The sequence below is a fragment of the Notolabrus celidotus genome, chromosome 6 (genome assembly GCF_009762535.1).
Source record: "Notolabrus celidotus isolate fNotCel1 chromosome 6, fNotCel1.pri, whole genome shotgun sequence".
Classification (NCBI taxonomy): domain Eukaryota; kingdom Metazoa; phylum Chordata; class Actinopteri; order Labriformes; family Labridae; genus Notolabrus; species Notolabrus celidotus.
The window spans coordinates 23,306,943-23,327,246 of NC_048277.1; the positions used below are offsets into that span (position 1 = coordinate 23,306,943).

The 20,304-nt window shown below is 39.1% G+C and overlaps 2 protein-coding genes across 6 annotated transcripts in view; one reads left to right on the forward strand and one right to left on the reverse strand.

Annotated features, from left to right (window-relative positions):
- Nucleotides 1–14,039, reverse strand: aagab (alpha and gamma adaptin binding protein). 3 transcript variants are annotated; one of them, XM_034685010.1, is made up of 10 exons: nucleotides 13,941–14,039; nucleotides 2,658–2,848; nucleotides 2,444–2,540; nucleotides 2,260–2,349; nucleotides 2,064–2,147; nucleotides 1,881–1,960; nucleotides 1,266–1,362; nucleotides 1,035–1,139; nucleotides 812–861; nucleotides 1–707 (listed from the first exon to the last, which is right to left on the reverse strand). In XM_034685010.1, the coding sequence occupies exons 2-10, from the start codon at nucleotides 2,715–2,717 to the stop codon at nucleotides 630–632; spliced, it is 741 nt and encodes a 246-aa protein (XP_034540901.1). In that variant the 5' UTR covers nucleotides 2,718–2,848; nucleotides 13,941–14,039; the 3' UTR covers nucleotides 1–629. The 3 variants fall into 3 exon arrangements, with proteins under 3 accessions (XP_034540901.1, XP_034540900.1, XP_034540902.1); XM_034685009.1 differs by lacking the exon at nucleotides 13,941–14,039 and adding an exon at nucleotides 3,172–3,368; XM_034685011.1 differs by lacking the exon at nucleotides 13,941–14,039 and adding an exon at nucleotides 2,993–3,010.
- Nucleotides 6,432–20,304, forward strand: part of iqch (IQ motif containing H) — a 22,369-nt gene continuing 8,496 nt past the window's right edge. The window contains exons 1-15 of one of the 3 annotated variants that reach the window (XM_034685005.1): nucleotides 6,432–6,578; nucleotides 7,847–7,963; nucleotides 8,059–8,156; nucleotides 8,291–8,393; nucleotides 8,582–8,698; nucleotides 10,310–10,406; nucleotides 10,632–10,718; nucleotides 11,150–11,346; nucleotides 11,459–11,659; nucleotides 11,762–12,016; nucleotides 13,294–13,360; nucleotides 14,271–14,354; nucleotides 14,453–14,637; nucleotides 15,546–15,818; nucleotides 15,975–16,163. In XM_034685005.1, coding sequence (XP_034540896.1) covers nucleotides 6,528–6,578; nucleotides 7,847–7,963; nucleotides 8,059–8,156; nucleotides 8,291–8,393; nucleotides 8,582–8,698; nucleotides 10,310–10,406; nucleotides 10,632–10,718; nucleotides 11,150–11,346; nucleotides 11,459–11,659; nucleotides 11,762–12,016; nucleotides 13,294–13,360; nucleotides 14,271–14,354; nucleotides 14,453–14,637; nucleotides 15,546–15,818; nucleotides 15,975–16,163 — 2,121 coding nt within the window. In that variant the 5' untranslated portion in view covers nucleotides 6,432–6,527. Of the gene's footprint in view, nucleotides 6,579–7,846; nucleotides 7,964–8,058; nucleotides 8,157–8,290; nucleotides 8,394–8,581; nucleotides 8,699–10,309; nucleotides 10,407–10,631; nucleotides 10,719–11,149; nucleotides 11,347–11,458; nucleotides 12,017–13,293; nucleotides 13,361–14,270; nucleotides 14,355–14,452; nucleotides 14,638–15,545; nucleotides 15,819–15,974; nucleotides 16,164–20,304 lie in introns of all 3 variants that reach the window. The other 2 variants (XM_034685003.1, XM_034685004.1) reach the window with 2 other exon arrangements.

The following is a 20,304-nucleotide window of genomic DNA, read 5'->3' on the forward strand; positions in this document are numbered from 1 at the left end:
TGCAGCTAAACCAAACATTTTATTTATTGCAGAGGAACTCCACAGCAGCATACTTTTGTTCCTATTCTCCTGGTCAGCAGTTTTCTTTATAAGAGATGGGCATCATGCAACACAACTGTTTCATGTTGAAAACAAATAACACTATACAGTAGAGATCAGAAAATTTAAATCACAAATTTTTATATTCATTTAACAGAATGTGCATTAAATGTGTCACACACTTCTAGGGATAAGGCACATTATGTCACTTGTAAATATACGTGACAGCTGTACCTAAAGGACATATACTTAAAGTCTGTGTTTTCATTTAGTTTGACCCCAACACTATTACATGTTGATGTTCACTTAAAGTTTAAGAGGGACCCATGGGAGATGGCTTAGGGTCAGGGCCATCCATTGGCTTTCTTCTCTCCCTAATCAAGATATTCAACTGCGTCTCACTATACACCAGTATTGCAATCATTTCACTTAGAAAATAAGGTTCTACACATGACTTTACCTACAGTACCATCTGTAAGCATTTCAACTTTCCAAGTGTAAGAAGTGAGTCAAAGGGCGCTAGATCTTGTGGGAGTCCCAGGAAAGGAGGAGGATCAGGAGGAAAGAGACTGAGTCACAGGTAGCTACTTTCAGCTTTCTTCTCCCGATGACAGCCCGTCTATCTCATCGTCATCACCTCCAATGGCCATCCAAAATGCTTTTGCCACCTGGAAGGAGACGCAGCATAAATACCAGAGTTTAAATTTGAACATTTCCATCCTTCACATCTTTATCATTATGATCCTGCAACATGAAGAATACAGTTGCTTACCTTCTCTGCATGAACTTTTCTCTGCTCGTGAGGCAACGAAGAGGCTTTGTCTGCAGGTTAAAATCAGAAAGAAGTGAAATCAGCTTCATCAGAAGTTCACCTGTTCACTAACAAGAGCAAGGTACAAACATGCTGAAATTCTTGCGAGTCTCAATATGAGGCTTGACAGAAATTGTGGCGTTTGACCTCTGAGTTTGCATCTGTTTTTTATACTTAAAATTACCTTTCATCTCTTTTAACTTGGTAAAGAGGCGTTCAAAGTTATCCACATCTGCGTCACCAGCCGTGAGATTAGCAAGTTCCTGAATGTCAAGATCAGTCATAGCATCTGGAGAATCAGAGAAAGAGAATGTCAATGATGCTAGATATACAGAAACATCACCTCCTATCATCACGACATGTTTGTCTGAGTGAATAGACTGATGAAATTAAAGCAAGAGCAAATTCCACTCACCCACTACAGTATCTCCCTGTGTGCCTGTGTTTGTGGTACTCTCTGTATGGTTAGCCTCCTCAGTAACACGCGAGCCCTCTACTGGCAGGCTGGAAGACTGTCATGAAAAAGAAGCTACGGTTAGCATACCTCCTTGTAAAGCGACAAGTTAAAAATACCCTTACAATAAAATTCATTCATTTTTAAGACAAAAGTAATACAACATTAAAAGCAATGGTGTCTGTGAAGGTTCTCAGTCATCCAGGTCATGGTAATCCAAAGCTTGATCCGTAAGGCAACTGGACTGGTAGAAATTCTTGAAGACGTTTCACCTCTCCTCCGAAAGGCTTCTTCAGTTCTGACCAGACTGGGGAAGAGCTAGAAAATATAAGCCTCTACTCTAACAGTCATGGGGGTGTCCAGGAGTCATAAAAGGGTCCTAAATAGGGCCGTTAGTCTAGAGCAGTTGTTCTCCTATCACCTGACAGTCAGAACTGAAGAAGCCTTTCGGAGGAGAGGTGAAACGTCTTCAAGAATTTCTAGTTTCCAGTTGCCTTATGGATCAAGCTTTGGATTAAAATGGTTACAAAAATAGGTCAATTACTAATGACAGTCAGAAAATATAATACAACTTACTGGTGGATCTTGACAGCTGCGTGGGTTGTTGTGTCTTGAGGCCACCAAACTACTCATCAGACCAAAGCCCTGGTTGTGCCCTATCAGATTGAGATATTCACTGTCATTTCCTTCCACTGACAGAGTTAAATTTGACAGGCAGAGAACCTGCAAAATGTAAACGTTTTGGTGATGTCATCTCACCATCCTTCATTTCAACACTTGTCCACACATTGGCATTAAGAGCTTGCACGATTCTCTTGACTCCGGTGGATTCTGGGAAGTCATCTGACAAAGGGAACATAAATGGTGTGAATGAAAGCAGAATGTAACAAAACTTTAACAATGAAAAACTACATTTGTTTAATGACATTGTACATTCTGTATTCTGAAAACTTACCATCCTCATCTGGCAAGTCCTGTGGATTGAGCTCCACCAGCTCAAAAGCATGAGCCAAACACCACTGTTGTGCTTCATGTCTGGTGACCCCTAGAATAAACAAAGTACATTTCAGATGCCATGTGGTACCCTGCAAAATTGTATTCCCAGGCTTTAAGCGTTCATACAGTGCTGCAGAACTAACCATTCTCACTGACTCTGTCACACACCAGAATGAGAACCTCTGGAGCAAGATCCTCAACCACTGATATCCAAGGATGAAGCTTCTCAAGACCATCCTTCTGGAAACACCATGCATACATGATAATAAGATAAACACAAACATCAGAATACATGATTCATCATATAATGTACACTTTGGAACATATTAAATTGAATCTCAGTGTTGAGTCACGCACCTCTGTACTGTCAAAATAAGCGATGAAAGCCTGCATAGATTGGGCAATCTCTGAAGTCATTTGAAACGTGCTTGGTACAACACATAATCTGACGTCTGCTGTATAATATTTGTTGTTGATGGTCCATGGATACCAGACTACTAGTTCCTCTCTCTTGTCCGGCTCCGGCAAATTCGTTGTACTGAGGATCTCTGAGGAAAAAAAACGCACAAGTTATGAATAGCACCCTGCGTTGCATATACGTGCAATACATTATGCTTATTGCTCTTTCTGCTCACAATCTGACTGCCCTCTACGTGTAGAAATAAGATGTACTTAACCTAAATCAGACTCACCAATTGACTTGTACAAATAAGACGCGCAAAAATAAGTCTCCTAGTTGGCTTGACAACCTTTGACAAACGAGCTACTAAGCCCTGTAAGCAGGTAATGTTCTCTGTTGTGCTAGAAGTAATATAGCTTTGTTTGCATTAGCCTGTAGCTAATTCATACAGTAAAGCCAAGCTAAACTTACGTTTTATCAGCTCTTCTTCTTTAAAACCACTGTCACAGCTCGTGATGAGCACACACGGAATAGTCATCTCTACTTCTTCGTCGGTAGTTGACATTTTTATGTTTTTTTTGGGCAAGCTTATCCACTTGCTAGCTTGATGTGACGATATCCAACCTCGCTGACCTTTCAACTTTGACTGACTCCCTGTGACGTCGTTTCCGGTACAACTTTACTGTGAAGAAAATGGGACAAATCGCTTATACTGACTTCCAGATTTATACAGTCAATGCTTCTAATACATATGTATTCGTGCTGTTCAAGACTGTATAAAATGTTAAATATAAAAATAATAATAAGAAAATATAAAAATATAAAAAATATATAAAAATATAAAAGGTTCTACTGTGGGTAATTTATTTTTGGATCGAAGAACTTAATCATTTATGTTAAAATGACCACAGACATATCAACGTAGATGTCGCATTGGCGGTCTCTGGTAAAGATGCACGCACACTCAAACGTAGAAACATTCCTCCTGACTGTTGTTACATGAAGACACCGGCGTAAATTTGGTTATTACCATTAGCAGAGCTTTCCAACTATACGTAAATAAATAAAATAAATATTGAATTAAAACATTAAATAAATAAATATATGGTTTGATAAACAGACTTAGTACGTTTTTTTTTTCTAAATAATTGTCGTTTTTAGTCCTTACATTAATTTTAATCCTTTATTGTAAAAACGGTTGATCAAAATTAGTTAAATGCAACGGAAGATTATTTTTTTCATAGAACCCACAGTTTTCACATCTACTTGTATTAGTTTACACGGCACACCCGCCACATTCAATCAAGAGTACCCTACTGCAGGCAAGATGGCGCCGCCACAACATCCACACCGGAAGTCCATACCGGAAGTCCATACCGGAAGTTACAAAGCTAAAAACGTTGCAATAACACCCACACCGGAAGTCCATACCAGAAGTTACAAAAATAAAAGCCTTCAAAAAAAATAAAAGCCTTGAAAAACAGGAACGTGAACGCAAAATAAAAGCCTTCAAAAACACGTAGGTTTACGCGTAATTCTATGAACTTTTTTGCACTTACATTTTAATCGTATCAGTATTATTGACTAGTTGATTGACTCCAAAAGTGTATAGGCTGTTGAGAATTCAAGTTACTTAGAAGCCTGCACGAATCACTAAGTTATAGTGTTAACGTCTCAGCCATGCACAGCCTTTTGTTCCGAGTGTGTGTTGAAATACTTAAAGCTGATTATGATGCTGCCGTGATGACATCTGCATATGCCTTTCTTGTTTTGTCTGGGTCATATGTTATTTTATGTTGTGTTAGCCTGACTGTACCTCACCTGTGGTGTGTGTCCTGCCCCTGCACACCTGCTTGCCTTTGACTGATTCCCCCAGTGACCCCTCTTCCTTCCTGCACAGCTGTTCCCCACAGGTTCATTATGATAACTGTGCAGCGTGCAGGAGTCTCTTTCCATGGGGACTTGTCACATTATCTAAGTTTGCTGTAGTGTTTGTTCCAAATTACCTTGCATGCTGTCTGCCTATGTGATCACATGTATAGATTAATGAATGAATGAAATACAGATCCAGAGTAGATCCACAGTCACGAGAGAAGAACAGAATGTTATCTATGGTGCAGGGGCGAGTGGAGGAGGAAAATGTAGAGGTGTGTGGTGACTGTTTCTTTTTTAACATAATTTGTAACACGTTACAATGACACAGTGACAGGGGTGTTCATTAACCACAAGAACAAACGGAGGGAATGGTTTCTCCTTCTATTTTGAGACATTAGATGGGCGTAAACACTCTGAGCTTGTCAAACAGTTTTATTCAGATTGAATGCTTGATGCATGTACACCAATGTCTTAACAAGATCACTTTATTTGGCGTCCATGAAAACATTGAAGTTGGAACCTTCAATTAGAATGACTAGAAAAACTGCAAATGTATACATAGCTACTGTTTCTTTCCATCCAACCCCTACTTGAAATGTAGAATTATACTTTATTTTATGTTCTTTTAATGTTATATGTATGATGTCTTAACCCTTTTGTATTGATAATGTTGTACTTGAAAAAGAACAATGCACTTTTGCTATTACAAACTCCAAATCAACATAAAATATTAGGACTAAAATATTTCAACTTGAGGCACCACTGTCAGCCACTGATGATAGATGTACAGTACACATTTCTGGGGAGCCTCTGTTGTTTTTGTGGTGAATATAGATCTCTGTGTACAGCTTGAGTGTATTTTCCCTCTTACTTACAGTCTTTTCCTTCTCATCCCCTCCCCCCACACACACTAACACTCTACATTATTCTGTTCTTCATACACAGCGGGATCTCTCTCACTCACTCTCTCTATCACAATTAGCTTTCTGCTAATTGATTTAGCAGCGACAGACTAATGCAATCAATACGCTACACGAAGAAGAAACTTCCAGTTCGAAGCATCCGGCATTGGGTAGAGAGGGGGTTAAAGAATCACTTCCGGTATGGACTTCCGGTATGGACTTCCGGTGTGGATGTTGTGGCGGCGCCATCTTGCCTGCAGTAGGGTGCCTCTCGTCTCTGGTAAAGATGCACGCACACTCAAACGTAGAAACATTCCTCCTGACTGTTGTTACATGAAGACACCGGCGTAAATTTGGTTATTACCATTAGCAGAGCTTTCCAACTATACGTAAATAAATAAAATAAATATTGAATTAAAACATTAAATAAATAAATATATGGTTTGATAAACAGACTTAGTACGTTTTTTTTTTCTAAATAATTGTCGTTTTTAGTCCTTACATTAATTTTAATCCTTTATTGTAAAAACGGTTGATCAAAATTAGTTAAATGCAACGGAAGATTATTTTTTTCATAGAACCCACAGTTTTCACATCTACTTGTATTAGTTTACACGGCACACCCGCCACATTCAATATGGCGGACGCGCTCAACAGTGGTTTACGTTTACACACACACTTCCTGTTTTGACTTTTTTTTTTGGCCCTGATTTCATATCTAGGGCAACTACTGCCCAAAGCAACTCCAACAATTAATTTAATGTGTACGTTAACATCAACAACAAAGCAATATTCAAGTATGGTTAGTTTGAAATACACATTCACCAATCCTAAATTCCTTATCCAGCTGTATGTTATGTGTTTTGGTCAACCACAAAAACCGAGTGAATGCCTGACAGTCTGCACTCGGGGAAAAAAAACAATCCATTGGTAAATCAGCTACGAAGCGTCATCTCGTTGTCATAGTTACTAGCACCGATTTAAGACTTTACATGATGAACTACCTGGTTGGTAAATAATAAAGAAAATAAGAAATAAAAAGAATGAAAGATGTCTGAAGCGCATAAAAGGGAAGAGAAGTTGGGAGCAGTTTTATTTCAGGTAAATTTGAGTTACCGTAGTTTGCTAATAACAAATGTTTATTAAACAACTTTTCAAGGGAAAACTTTATGCTAACGCTAGAAAGTCAGTCTATCTAGCTTTAGCAAGCTGCTGTCTGGTTCAAGTTAACGTTAGACAATAAACTCATTATTTTATGGTGCGTCGACATTTTCAAGTTTCTTAACAACTACAAAACCAGCAACTTGTTAAAAGTTAATAAGGTTAACTTCCTGGTTGTCGGAGTGGACTGACTGTCCGTGTTTCGGTGATACAAGCAATATTGTAATATACAAACTACTGCTGCGCAAAAGGTTTCTGTGTTTTCTTTTTATGGTATGCTCTGATCAGTGGTGGACAAAGTTCATAGCTTCATTACTTAAGTCAAAGTATAGATACTCCAGGTCAAATATTACTCCAATACAAGTGAAAGTTTCTCTGTCAAATTATTACTTGAGTTAAAGTACTGAAGTACTTGCTTTTAAAAATACTGAAGTATTCAAAATACTTCAAAAAAATATCTCAAAACGTTGTATTTTCACAAAGCAGTCAAGAATAAATAGGAGTACGTTCTGTTACATTATGTTTATTTAGAAACCATTACTTGAAATCTCTAAAAACTATACCATGGAATAAAAACAGCAACTAAGTTACTCAAAGCACAGACAACTTAGTTTGAAATGTTCATCTGGAATGAAACAAATGTTACATAGTTCAACACGCTTTCTCAGGTTGGACAGTGAATGTTTGTATGTTTGGGCAGAGTGGGAAACAGGGAGAACATTTCACACGACACGTATCATTCTTCATTTGAAGATATGGCCATGGGTGCTCAGGTAGAGAATTATAGCCATCATTACCTCCTCTAAATGAACTGCCTGATCTGAGTGAAATTTGCTCTGGGTTCACTCCACGTTCAACTGTGGAGACGCACGATATACAGGTACGACAAAACCACTGAGACAAACAGAACTACACAAACATATTTTACTGTCTGAGGGATCAGATTTCAGAAAAGAGAAGGAAATTCACGAGCTGACTTCAAAGCAAAAGTAGTGAGTAACTAGAGCACTGATAGAAATGTAGTGGAGTCAAAAGTATGAGATTTGTCTTCTGAATGTAGTGGAGTAAAAGTAATAAGTCTCCCCAAAAAATAATACTCAATTAAAGGACAGATACTTAAAAAATGTACTTAAGTACAGTACTCAAGTACATTTTCTCTGTTACTGTCTACCACTGGCTCTGATTCAGCTAACATATTTTGTTTACAGGTTCAAGAGGATTTGAGGAAACTCAGGTGTAGTCTTGAGAAAATTACAGACAAAGACAAAACACTGGACGTTGAAGCCTTCGACTCTGCCATTCGTGAAACAGAGAGTAAAATCAAGGCAAGGATGTTTATGCATATGAAGCACCTTTAACAGTGATGTGACATGTGACAAACACGGGTGAATAACAGGTAGTTGTTGTGTCTTTTTGACAGAGACATGCAGAGGATTATCTGAATACAGTGACCAAACAGCCACTGGTTCTTCCAGCCATTGAAGACTTACCAAGAAGGACAGTGCACATTCCCAAATGGTAAAGAGAGTTTTATATATCTTGAGTTGCATAATAATTGTTTGAAGTGGGGACACATGTCTTTGCAATGTCACAGTTAGAACTTTGACAAATTATGATTGGAGTTGCATGAATTATGGTGATGGTATTGTGAGCCTGAAATACAGGAAACCAGCTCTGGAGAAACCTGCTCGGGAGGGTGTCCTAACTGTACATCCAAAGAGGGAAGACCTTCCAGGTCCTTCACATGGAGAAAAGGTACATTATTCCTCATGTTCAGATTTAAAAAAAAAAAATTTGCCCACTGTAAGCAAATATGTTTGAAATGTCTATACTTAGCAAACAATTGTCATTAATTGCACATATAAGTTATGTCATTACTCTTTCCACATTACATCTTGTTATGAATAACATTTTGAAACTTTTACTCTCTTTGTTCTGTTCAGCTCAAGTCAACATTAGCCATGCGCTCGCTGTGTAATTCCACACATCCTCACAACAGAGCCGTGCAGCAGAAATTTCAGATATCACTTCCTGATGTCCACGAGAGAAGCAAAAAAGCAGTAAGTAATTTGAATATAAGTTTGGATTAATGCATGTTTACGTTAAGTGGTGTGGAATAGATATGGGATAGAAGTCAAACTCAGCACCCAGGAGGATCAGAACTTGAATGTGTTGTGATATACTATATATATATATATATATATAATGTCATTAAAGCCTTACTGCTGGGAAATACTATAATCTACTTTACTAATAGCACTATCTTGTCCTTCAGTTATTTGCTTTGTGCAGTGAGAAATTGATTCCTGTGTCTTTATTGATATTAATAGTAACGTACAGTACATGCCTCATGAAAAATTTGATTAGGAAGCATTTCATGAGTTTCTGCTACAACTAAGATAAATTTGATATCATTGTGTCCTACTCCCTTAATCTCCAGAACAGACACTTTATGCTGGAGTGAAGAGTGATGGTACAGCTCTGCATTAATAGATGCTCCAAGTTTCATTCTTGGAGAAACAGCAACATAAAGGTCACCAGGCTTAGTGATGACAGCAGGCACTTGTCAGAGCAAACAAATTAATCTTTGCAAAGGTCGACATTAGTTTAAGATATACTTTACACACTCTCTTTTCCAATATGTTTTTGGGAATCTATACCTGACATGAGAAATAGTAGCCAGGACTGTCACTCTGATATAGGAGAGATGGAAGTGCTGGCTGCAGGAAGCGGGAAGCAGCAGATTGCAGCACATCAGCATTCTTCTAAAGAAACAGGCGCCTGATTGCTGTGCTATGGGCTACTGGTTTACAGCTGTCTCAGGACAGAAGTGGGTACCTGGTCCAGCATGCCAATAAGACAGCCGTAGCTTCCCCAACTGCTAACCACTGGCTCTCTGCCTGCTGCCGTCTCCTGCAACTCAGGCCAGCGCTTCTCCACTCCATACTCATGCCAGGGAATGAGTGTTTGCATTTTAGCAATTTTAGAAAAGGTGCCACCTTTTCCCAACCCCATCTGAAACAGATGTGTGCCTTTGAGGGAGACTCTCCCAGCACCTGTCTCCTACCTGTGGTCTGTCAGAGAGCTCAGTGGTCTGAGGAGAACGTGAGGGAAGGACATTAGATGACAGTCTGGAGAATCAGCAGCAAAAACTTTGTGTTTTGAGTAATGACACATTCAAGGCTTTTTTCTTACATCAAGGACAACCATTAAATCTCGTAACTGTGCTACAAAGCAGCAGTGTGTTTTAAATACGCAGAATTTAGCTGAACAGAATAGCTACTAATCAAAGCTCTTGAGATTACTTTTAAATCCTGGCTACTTAAAGATTAATTGTGATGTAGTGCAGGAGCCTGGGTCAAGTACATTTTACAGCTATATCAGTAAAATGTTAAAATGTTTTGATTGCCATCAATGACTCACTTTTTGATACTCATTCTGCAAAAAAAATAATCTCTAACTGGCATGAGTTTGATTCATGGCTGGTCCCTTCCTGTCACTCTAAATCTCTTCAGAGAAAAGAAAGCAATTCTAGCTTTTATGAAAACAGGACCAAGCTTCTTTTAGTGCGGACCACAACTTTTGAGAGCCAGATCCAGAAACACTGGACCAGAATCTGATGCATTTTTTAAAATAGTATTTCATTGATCTAATAAACTTGTTCCACACAGTCTCAGAGAACAATGGCTGGCCCTGTGGTGAGTCGTCAGGTCACTGAACCAAAAAGCCGGAAAAACCTGGGAGTTTTGGAAGAAGACATGAGGAGAGGTAAACACACCTTCCCCTTTGTTATACTGCAGGCTGTCTGATTTTGTGAGTCAGCTGCCATTTTTGTGATGTTTTGTTGACCAGCTAAGCAATGTATACCCACTAACACTTACATTTTGTCCCTATTTTTATCTAGTATTTGAAAGCTTGCCTAGTCTCAGGTTTAAATGAACAAGGATAAGCACAATGTTTTCTAAGTTTTTCTTTATTGTATGTTTTTATTAGTTTCAGAGACGAGCTTGCTTTGTACGTCAATCAAGCACAAGGCTGCTTCTCTTCACCCAAGAGAGGATTCATCTTCTCCTAAGATGGGTCAGTGCACACAGGAGACTCTATTGAAGAATTTCAATTTATCATTATTATATATTTTTACCAGATTCTACATCCAAAATTCAAGGTAATATTTCTTAAAAGGTAAAAAATAATATAATATTTCGATTGGTCCATGAGGTCTTTATGCCTTGGTTCTCCTGAAGAAAATGTCTTCTCTTGGAATTACTGTAACTTCAAAAAGAAAGAAATCCTGCCACTGTTACAATCCAATATTTTGTGAGGGCTTCTCATAACGACACTGATGATTATTTGTTTTGTCTTTTATTGAACATTGTTTTTCCTCTTTTTGTTTTGACTCTGTTGTAGAAGGAACAGCTTCCATACGATTTGGTAATGTTGACTGTATAGCACTGAGCACTGAGCAACCTCTAATAGAGCACATTTTTGGCTGGTGTATCTGTGACTTTAAGGTCTGTTAGGTTCAAAACCCAGGCGGGACAAGCAGTTGAAATTGGAATCAGAGCCTGGATTGACCTCTGAAACAACAGGCAGAGAATATACATCCCCCTGGACTGCAAAGACACCACCTCCCTCCACAAACTCCAAAAACCTGGACCACATGGGTATGATCCAAGGCACAGATGATTTCATACCTAAGAACCCTCAGGTAAGACCACCGTTTCAGTTTTGTTTCATCTAGAAGGATAAAGTGATCATATACAAACTTTAATTTCTCGACTATTTTGTTTTCTACTCACTGCTTTCTCTGTGTTCTATAGAACACTGTGCTAGATCTGCCTGTCCAAGTTCCTGCATACATCAGCAAATACTCTTTCACCATCATAAAAGGGCAGATCAACCCAATGGCGACAGATTTCTGTCTCTTTAAGGAGAGCTTTAGCTTATGTTGGAGCACTGTGCTAGATGCTCTGGAGGCCCTGCAAAAGCTGCTCAGGGACTTTGCTGTGCCTCTGGCCAAAGTGAGTGGTGAACATTTGGTGGAATTGGCCTATAGTTGGGATAATAGTTGGAGAAATGCTCCTCCAGTCACCAACCTCCTCTCTGTGCTTGAAAACTGGGAGGGGGTGGTGGGCCTGGTTGTACGCCCAGGTCAGCGCTTCAAGGGAGAAGGAGGCACCGAGGCAGCTGCCACACACATCCAGTCCTGCTGGAGGCGCTACTTAGCCCGTACAGCCTACCTGCACCACTGTCGACGCAAGTGGGCGGCAGAGACCATCGCCATGTCATGGTGGATGCACAATCAAATGTGCTATGTCAGGAAGGCCCTGCAGGCCCGGCGCTTCAGACAGCTGGAGAATCACCGCAGCAGAGCACAGGTAATATTTCTTACAGCCATGTGTTTACACCCCATTCATTCATTTCTGTTACTTCTCTTTTTCTCCATTGAATTAGAAACACTAGGATTTAACTTTTTTCAGGCCAATAACATTTTTTGAATACAACAAAACACCAAATATTGGTACATGGTTTCATTTTTTTTTTTTTTGTTGCCCAGCCACAGTAACAATATCAGCATACAGTGTGGATCTATAAATTCCAGGTCAAGTTTCCCATTTAAAAAATGAAGTGTTTTTCAATTGGGAAATAAAAATCTTTTTCTTTAACAACATCCTTTTAGAGAGTCTTGACTGCTCTGTGTAAATGATAAAAGTAAGGACCAAAATGTGCCCCTGATTTAATGTGAACAAGAACACAGAACAGTAGAGGGGACCAGTGAGACTGATAAGCTGAGTAGAGCAGAAAGAAAGAGTGAGATGGATAAACAGTTGAGATGAGCCGCCTGGGCAGCCCTAGAATAAGATAACCATAGAAACAGTAATCATGAGGATTAAAGATAAGGAAACCCAATACATTATTTTGATGTTCACAATACAATTTACAGTAAGCAAATATAAAATAGAGTATTTACACAGTTTTCGGTTGCATTTAAAAATGTGTTGGGATGATATTAGGTTATATAATAAAAACGAGAGGAAAAAAATCTTGTTTCCAGCTGTATCTATAGCCATCGTGCTATAATCACAGCCCCTGTGATCCGGTAATTGTATTTATTCTGCAGAAGAAGAACTTTACCTGCTATCGTTAAAAAATATTTCCTTCTACTTCGCTTCTAGAAAGCACTGTGAGCACTACTCTCCTTGATGCATGATGTAAATTTTCTCCCATTCAGCGTAGATGTCATGTCTGGGCTGTCATCTGGGTTGAACATCTTTCAGAGTGCTGACACAATATTAATTAGTGCCTACAAGTTCATTTAGTTCCAACATCACTGTGTGTGTATACATGCACTAAATGTATGTTCTCACTCTTTAAACATTCATACCCTGTTAATTAAGTCTGCTAATCTTCCACTGGCAGTAGCATCATGTACTTTGCTGATTGAATTAATTGCAAGAAGATGTTTCTAAAGTAAACGCTTAATTTAATTAAGGTGGTATTTTATGCTTGGTTTGCTGCTGTTCGCCCAGAGAGATATTGGCTTGATGTGTTTTAGCTATGCAGCGATGTGATGATTTGTGTGTGTTTATGTGTGTGTATGTTCGTACACGCTCAAGCAGTCCCCTCTCTGATCACTCCTTTTCTCCATCCCCAGCATCTGGCAGCCAACTGGAAACACATCCAGTCCTCCAAGAGGACCATTATCCACATCCCTTCATTAGGTAGCTTTCTCCGCCTGCTACACACACACACACACATCTGATCTAGCAGCAGTCATCCCCTGTCTCGCCACTCCACCGCCCCAGTCTGCAGCACTGGTGGAGGCACTCCGTCTCGTTCAAATGACTCTCTGCAGGAAAGCACTCACAGGATGATGACAGTCCCCATGCCAGGGAACTGAACAATTTAGTCTCAATTGTCATTTAATTTGCAGATTAAGCAAATGAAAAGCCATTATGTAGAATATTTGCAAGAGACACAAAGGTCTTATTTCATTGCTGTTAAAAGAAAAAGAAACACCAAAAGAGAGAAAGAAGCTGCTGTGCTTTTGAACTTGACATTGAGTGCAAGCTATGATCAGTTCTTGTTCTAATTTCACCATGGCACTCGCATTTAGACTGTAATCAGGCATGTGCATTGTAAATCATTGAGCGGTTGTCTAAAATTATTAAGCCTAATTACTAGCAGATGGAATGCTTTATTTGCACTTGGGGTGGCTACAGAGAGTGCTGTGTGAGCAAGGATAATTAGAAAGTTGAACCCCATTGTTGTTAATTAGCATGAATCCAATCATTTAATTACCTTGATTCAGTTGAGGATTCTCTCTCAGGCAGAAATCCAGACAGACATTGAGTGAAATCCTGGAGGTATCACTGAATGTAGCTCAGTGGTTGCTGGACATGTTGCAACAGGACTCCCAGCACACGATAGACACTGCACCTGCTAGTTATTAAGCTAAATTAATCATCAGATTGTACTACTGTGTGATTAGACTTAACTACCACACCCCCAAGCTTTGTAGCATGCACATCAGAGGGTAGTTGTACTGGGTTAAAGATGTTGAATAAAGCTAACAAGAGAAGAGGTCATTTTAAACCTTGTGTAATTTTTTGTGTGACCTTGTTCTCTCAGGACTCTCTCAAAGCCAGCGACAGAAGTTGAGGGAATTTAACATCTTACAGAACACCCAGCTCTGCAGACTGTGTGATATTAGAGGTATGTGCTTTTCATAGCCTCACATGCCATTGAATAAACTCATTAACCTTCTATTTGCTGTTGTAGAACTGTATTTTTTAAGTCTTGTACTATTTTAGATGAAAATGTGGAGGTCATCTACGTATGTCCGAGACATCTGGGAGAGGACATCTTGCAGTATTACACCAGTGTGCTGAGGTGTGAGCGTGTAGCAGACGGGGCAGACACCAGGACAGCTCAGGCCCCATCCTGCAGCAGCAGACGCTTTGTCATCCTCACCCCTGAGGCTGTAGATTATTTCCCGGTAGGGTCAAAGACATCTACATTTTATTTAGAAATGCAATGTGGGTTTTAAAGATCTCTTTAAAGTAGAGGAGAGCACTGCGCTGTTTGGATGCATGTGTAGTTTATGAATCCTCCTCTAGAGGATACTGTTGAGGAGATTTTTACTATTTCATTGTCTTTTGAGAGCCACACTTTGTCTGTTTAATACTTTGTTTTCCCTTTTACTACTTTTGGAATTAAACATCTTTGTTATTTCAAAGTAAACAAACTAGAGCTATATTAAGTTATACTTAATTAATATACATTTGAATGCCTCTAGATAATGTTTAGTAAACAATTAAATCACATAGTGGCTTAATTAACTTACTCATTTCATCTAACTGCTGCACTATCAAAAATTGTCTAAATTACCCCAGTGCAATAAAACCAAGGTGTTGTTTATTGTCTTTCTACATCAAGCCATTTTATATGTTGTTTTACATCTTTTTGCAGCAGATTGAATGTGCAACATGACATGGTCTTCATTTCTTTCTATTGATTTTCCTGCTGTTTTGTTGTTAAACTGTGCCAGACGTGTTGCTGAGATGAATCACTGCTACCCATGGCTGGCAGCGCATTCTGCCAGTGACAGAAGGGATAATTCCATGTGGATCAAATAAATACAGATGTGAAGTAATTAGTTATATTCCCAAGGAGCTCATTGCTAGCACACATTAAAGATGTGAAGGATAGGGGAGGCTTCCCACAGGCAGCTTTTATCAATTCAACCTGCTGGAATACAGGAGAGGTCAAAACCCTGCTGGCACTTACAATAATAGATCTGTTGTGTGTACACAGTGATAAATCAGGTCAAGGAACAACCCTTGGAAGACACACTTAAAACTCTTAGCTTCAGCAGTAATCTTTATTTCCCCTCTTCTCTTCCAGACCCATAACATGTGTCTGTCCACGCTGCTAAAGTACAGTCCACACACCCTGAAGCGCATCTGGAACCTCATCCAAGGGAAGCAGGCCTATATTGTGGGCGGAGTGGCCCATGTGGATGACCTGGCTGTGGCTGATGAGCTAGGAGTGCCAGTTCTGGCTTCAGAACCGGCTATTGCACAGCTCTACAGCACCAAATCTGGGGGGAGGAGGATCTTTGCTGGGGCAGAGTTAGATGTCCCCCCTGGTCAAGGAGATATCTACTCATTAAACCAGGTCAGGGATCAACTACAATAATCCAAACTTTACTCCATTACAGTGAGGATCCTGTCATAAGTGGCTAATTACACAGAGCATTTTTTCACTTTAACCTTTATGTGTAATAAATTATAATGAACAGTTTGTAATTCACACTTCCCATTCTTCTTTTAGCTTCATGAAACCCTGGCTGAGCTCATGACTCAAAACATTGATGTGAAGCGCTGGCTCTTCAAGATGGACTCGGAATATGGTGGTCGTGGCACAGCTTATTGTGATACATGCCATCTAAGCTGCTATAACTGGGCCCTGCGGGAATACCATCGTTATGATCCTGAGAAATGGAAAACAGCATGGAATCAGGTAAATGTGCGACTCAGAGGATTACGTCATTCCCTACCTGTCATAAACTGAAGAACCTCTTCTTTTATACGCTCACTTTTCTGCAATGTTTTACTGAATTTAAGCTTTGTGTCTAAAGCTTATTTTTATTTCCCTTATTCCTTCTTCCTGAATTTATGTTTTTTACTGTTGTGACTTGTTTTTACAGTTCCCTTCAAAGCAGTGGCTTCAGAAAAGTGCAATACAGATAAAGTTTATTTGTATTATTATTGCACTCATACCAATGAGGAACCAGCAATTTTAAGTTAACATTATAACAACTAGATTTTTAACAGATGGATCAGTAGCAAAGGTCCCAGCAAGGTCAGAGAGATGTCATCACTTAGCACAGTGTAGGCTGCCATAGTATTACAGTCACAGTGCTGGTCCCTGTGGTACAGTCTTTTAAGACACACAGCTATTATCCATTCTCTAAGGCACACACATAAGCTAGTGTCTGTGTGACTAATACAAGCAATGTTTTAAGACACCTGGCTGGCAGTAACTGGCAGTGATTATACAGACTTTCTCATCAGTCAAGTATTTCTTCCTTGTACATTTGTGTATTCAGATTTACAGACAAAAATGCCGTTTCATGACACACCGATTCTCAGCCTATTTAATTTGTGTAATTTTTAACACATCTTAAAGGTTTATTGAAAAAAAGAAAACACTGTTCACATGAATCCTTTTTCCCAGTTGATGTTAATGCGTTGATCTGCTGCTCTGGCATTAGATATTGAGCTTTCTGTCTATTGAAATCATTACATGGATCAGAGACAAAGCTCAAGATAGCATTTTAGTACATTTCTGTATTTATGATTAGAAGTATAACATTGTAATAGTTGCACAAAATATCAAGTCTTGGTTTCTCCTTGTAAAATACTCTCAGATTAAATGTCATACCTGTTCAAAACAAATAAAATGTTCCCTAATCATTGGTAAACCATTCATTTAGTACAGATGCAATCCATGAACAGCTTCTGAGCCCCTGGCTCTTATTTCTCATATGCTTACAAAGTAGCCTTTGATTTTCTGTCATGTGTTAATTACAGTATTTTGCCATTTAACTGGGAGCTTTGTGTAAACTAATTACTGGCTAATGATTGTGGGCTTGAAGCACAACGATTTTGCTTTTATTCCATTTGAAGGAACAGCAGTCATCTCAGGCTTCTTAATGCTCACTCTGTTTTGTTTCTATTAGCTTGTTCTTTGATTCACAGTGCATGTGCGGTGCCGGGCTGTAATTGTTGTGGCATTGGTGCTGTTAATTATGGCAGAGAGTGGCTGAGCCACAGCCAAGGTCCATAATGGTGGCTGAGGCAGCACAGAAAGTAAATGGGGTTTGTTTCACCAGCTGGGGTCCCATGGAGAGGGAAGAGTGCCGAGGCCCCCAGTGTAGGCCGATAGCCTCGGGGCTCGTGGGCCATATGGACACAACACTTTAACTGGCCTTTATTCTACACCTTGCTCTTTTAATCAAAGCAAAGCCCACATCCCGTGCTCTTCATTGCATGATTTTTTGCTATGACATCATCTTCCCCTAAAATGCATTAGCCCTTTGAATGTGTTACATCGTCCTTCTGTTGTGCATGTGTTTATTGAGGATGGCAATTTGGCTCTTTATACTGAAAGATTTCAGAACAATGTTGATTAGATAGAAGCATATGAATATTTGATATCAGTGTATATTCTTGCTGTCCTGTCCTCACAGCAGAAACTGTGGATGGATTTTTAAATGTGGCAGTATATTTTGAGATACAACACTCATTATTGGAGAACTTTGCTGGAAAGGAGTAAACCTAATTGCAAAAAGAAAGACAGCTAGTGGATGGGATGTATACTTACAATGCCCAATATCAGCAATCATTTAAACAATAGATGCTTAAAGCTATGTTAATGGAAATACAAGCAATTACATTAATTATTAATGTACACAAATTATCAAATCAAGCATTTTAAGTATTACTTCATAATTTAAACGTTCTTCAACAAGTACATTGTTTACCAAACAATTAGAGATGATTGAAGTGAATATTATTATAAGTGAGTTCAGTGTAATAAACTAGTTTTACAACTCTGTGGAATCTCTCCTATGCTTTATAATTAACTACAAAGGAGGAGAGGGGAACAGAGAGTGTTCTTGGCCTTAGTCTACACAAACTGTGAGCATTTTTTTGTATTATTCATTGTCTTGAAGGGCTCAGCATGAAGAGGCTAGACTCACAAGAATGCCATGTGGTCTTTCAGGATAATATTAACAATCAGATCCCTTCTGGCTGTGCATAAAAAAAAGATGCCTAAAAAGGTATTACAGCAAGAGAGAGGAGGGATTGCATCAACACAGAGTTCTAGGAGAGAGTGTGTTTCTTTGAATGTTGTGAGGCCCACAGCCTTCAGCACAATGTTTCCGCCTGCAGAAAGCCCCCCGGGCATCTTTTAGCATTTACACAGAGAGGTTAAAGACATGTAGATCTGCACCCATGCAATGCCTGAAGGGGGCCACACACACACACACACACACAACACACACTTAAGCTCTCACACAGCTTGCATATGGATCATTAGGCACAAGAGGGTAAAAATTACACCTAATAGCGTCAACAGATGGAGTACTTCTTTTTGTCACGCTGTGTACAAACAGATCTTGAGCAACACCTTATTTAGGTTAAGTTTGTCAACGAAATGGGTCATTTGATAATCACTACCACTGAAGAGGCACAGGGACTTTCATACAGATGTCTTCTGTCTAAATATTGTGCAGTCTGTGATTGCATGAAGGAGTTCTAAAACATAATGTTCCACCTTAACATAATTACCCTGAAATACCAATAATGAAACATGTAAAAGTTTTCTGTTGATCACTTTTATAACACATATTCCTCTCATGTAGTTTATTTGATTTTACAAATGGTGACACCTGCTTTTGGTGCTCACGTTAAGCAGAGAAAATGTTGCTGTCTGTATCTTAGGAGGTTAAATTCAATGAGGTATGGGGATAATGTTGGATGAAATGAACCATGGGCTAAAAAGTCAAAGGTCTGGCAGAAAAATGTATATTCATACCAGATGTATTTCTTGTCATATTCTATTCCTCTATTCTTTATAAAGACTGCAGTTGTTTCACTACGTAATAGAGAGACAGACTAGCAATCAAAGAGGCAGGGCAACATCTTTTTTATTTATGACCAGATTGCTCGGCTTTATGTGGACACCAAGCAAAGCCGGAATCCTATCGCAGGGGACCGTACGCAGTTTAAGTCCAAATAATTTATTGCAAAATACCTCTCTTTCTTTTCTTCCTGTCCTGCTGTGTCTGCGAACTGCATAGGCAAAGTCCTGGGGTGAGCTTGCTCTTCCGTTGAAAATGACAACCGTTCCCTTACACTTTTTGCCGCACCATTGTGTGCTTTATGGTTTGTATAGGGGGAATCACTGTGTAGCATTTGACCTCGCCTCTTACAGTACTTGAATATGATGATGGCTGTTACATGACTGGAATATCAACAGCATAATCTCCAGTCCTGTCTCCAGTGAAGCCAGACAGCATATAGTCAAACAAAGTAACGCTCTAGATAGAACGATAGAAGAATAAAGATATTATTTCCCTTCAGATTCTTGTCGTCTTTCAGGCAAGTTTCACACGTTCTAATGGGCAGGACTGAATCAAATTCCTCTCTAATGGTGGTACAAAGACATTATTATATGCCAATGTCTGTATTTAAAAGGAGACAGAGCACCTGAAATATTCAAATAGGCAGTTAAAGAATTAAAGTACTCCTTTATGATACAGTAAATGTAATATAAAATGACAGATTATAGTCATTGTTGTTAGTTTAACCCTCCTGTTATGTTCGTTTCTCTGGAACGGCAATAATGTTCCTGGGTCAGTTTGACCCGGGGCATATTCAATTATCCAAAAGTGTCAGAACCCAAAAAAATCTCAATGCATTTTTAAAAAAAAAATCCATTACTAACCATTTAAATCAAGATTTGGTCCATTGGTGTTCTTTAAATCTCACAGATCATGGTTCAATGAGGATAACTCACTCGTTTTTCACTAAAATTAATGGTAAAACTTTTTTAATGTAAATTGGTAAGCCCTAAATATAAATACAATACC

Bases quoted from the DNA above. Each gene is read 5' to 3' on its own strand.
- aagab (XM_034685009.1), bottom strand. From the start codon at position 3,265: ATGTCAACTACCGACGAAGAAGTAGAGATGACTATTCCGTGTGTGCTC. The intron at 1,961-2,063 runs GTGAGATGACAT...TCAATCTGATAG, and splicing joins AAGTGTTGAAATGAAGGATG to GGCACAACCAGGGCTTTGGT. The intron at 862-1,034 runs GTAATTTTAAGT...TTTAACCTGCAG, and splicing joins CAAGTTAAAAGAGATGAAAG to ACAAAGCCTCTTCGTTGCCT.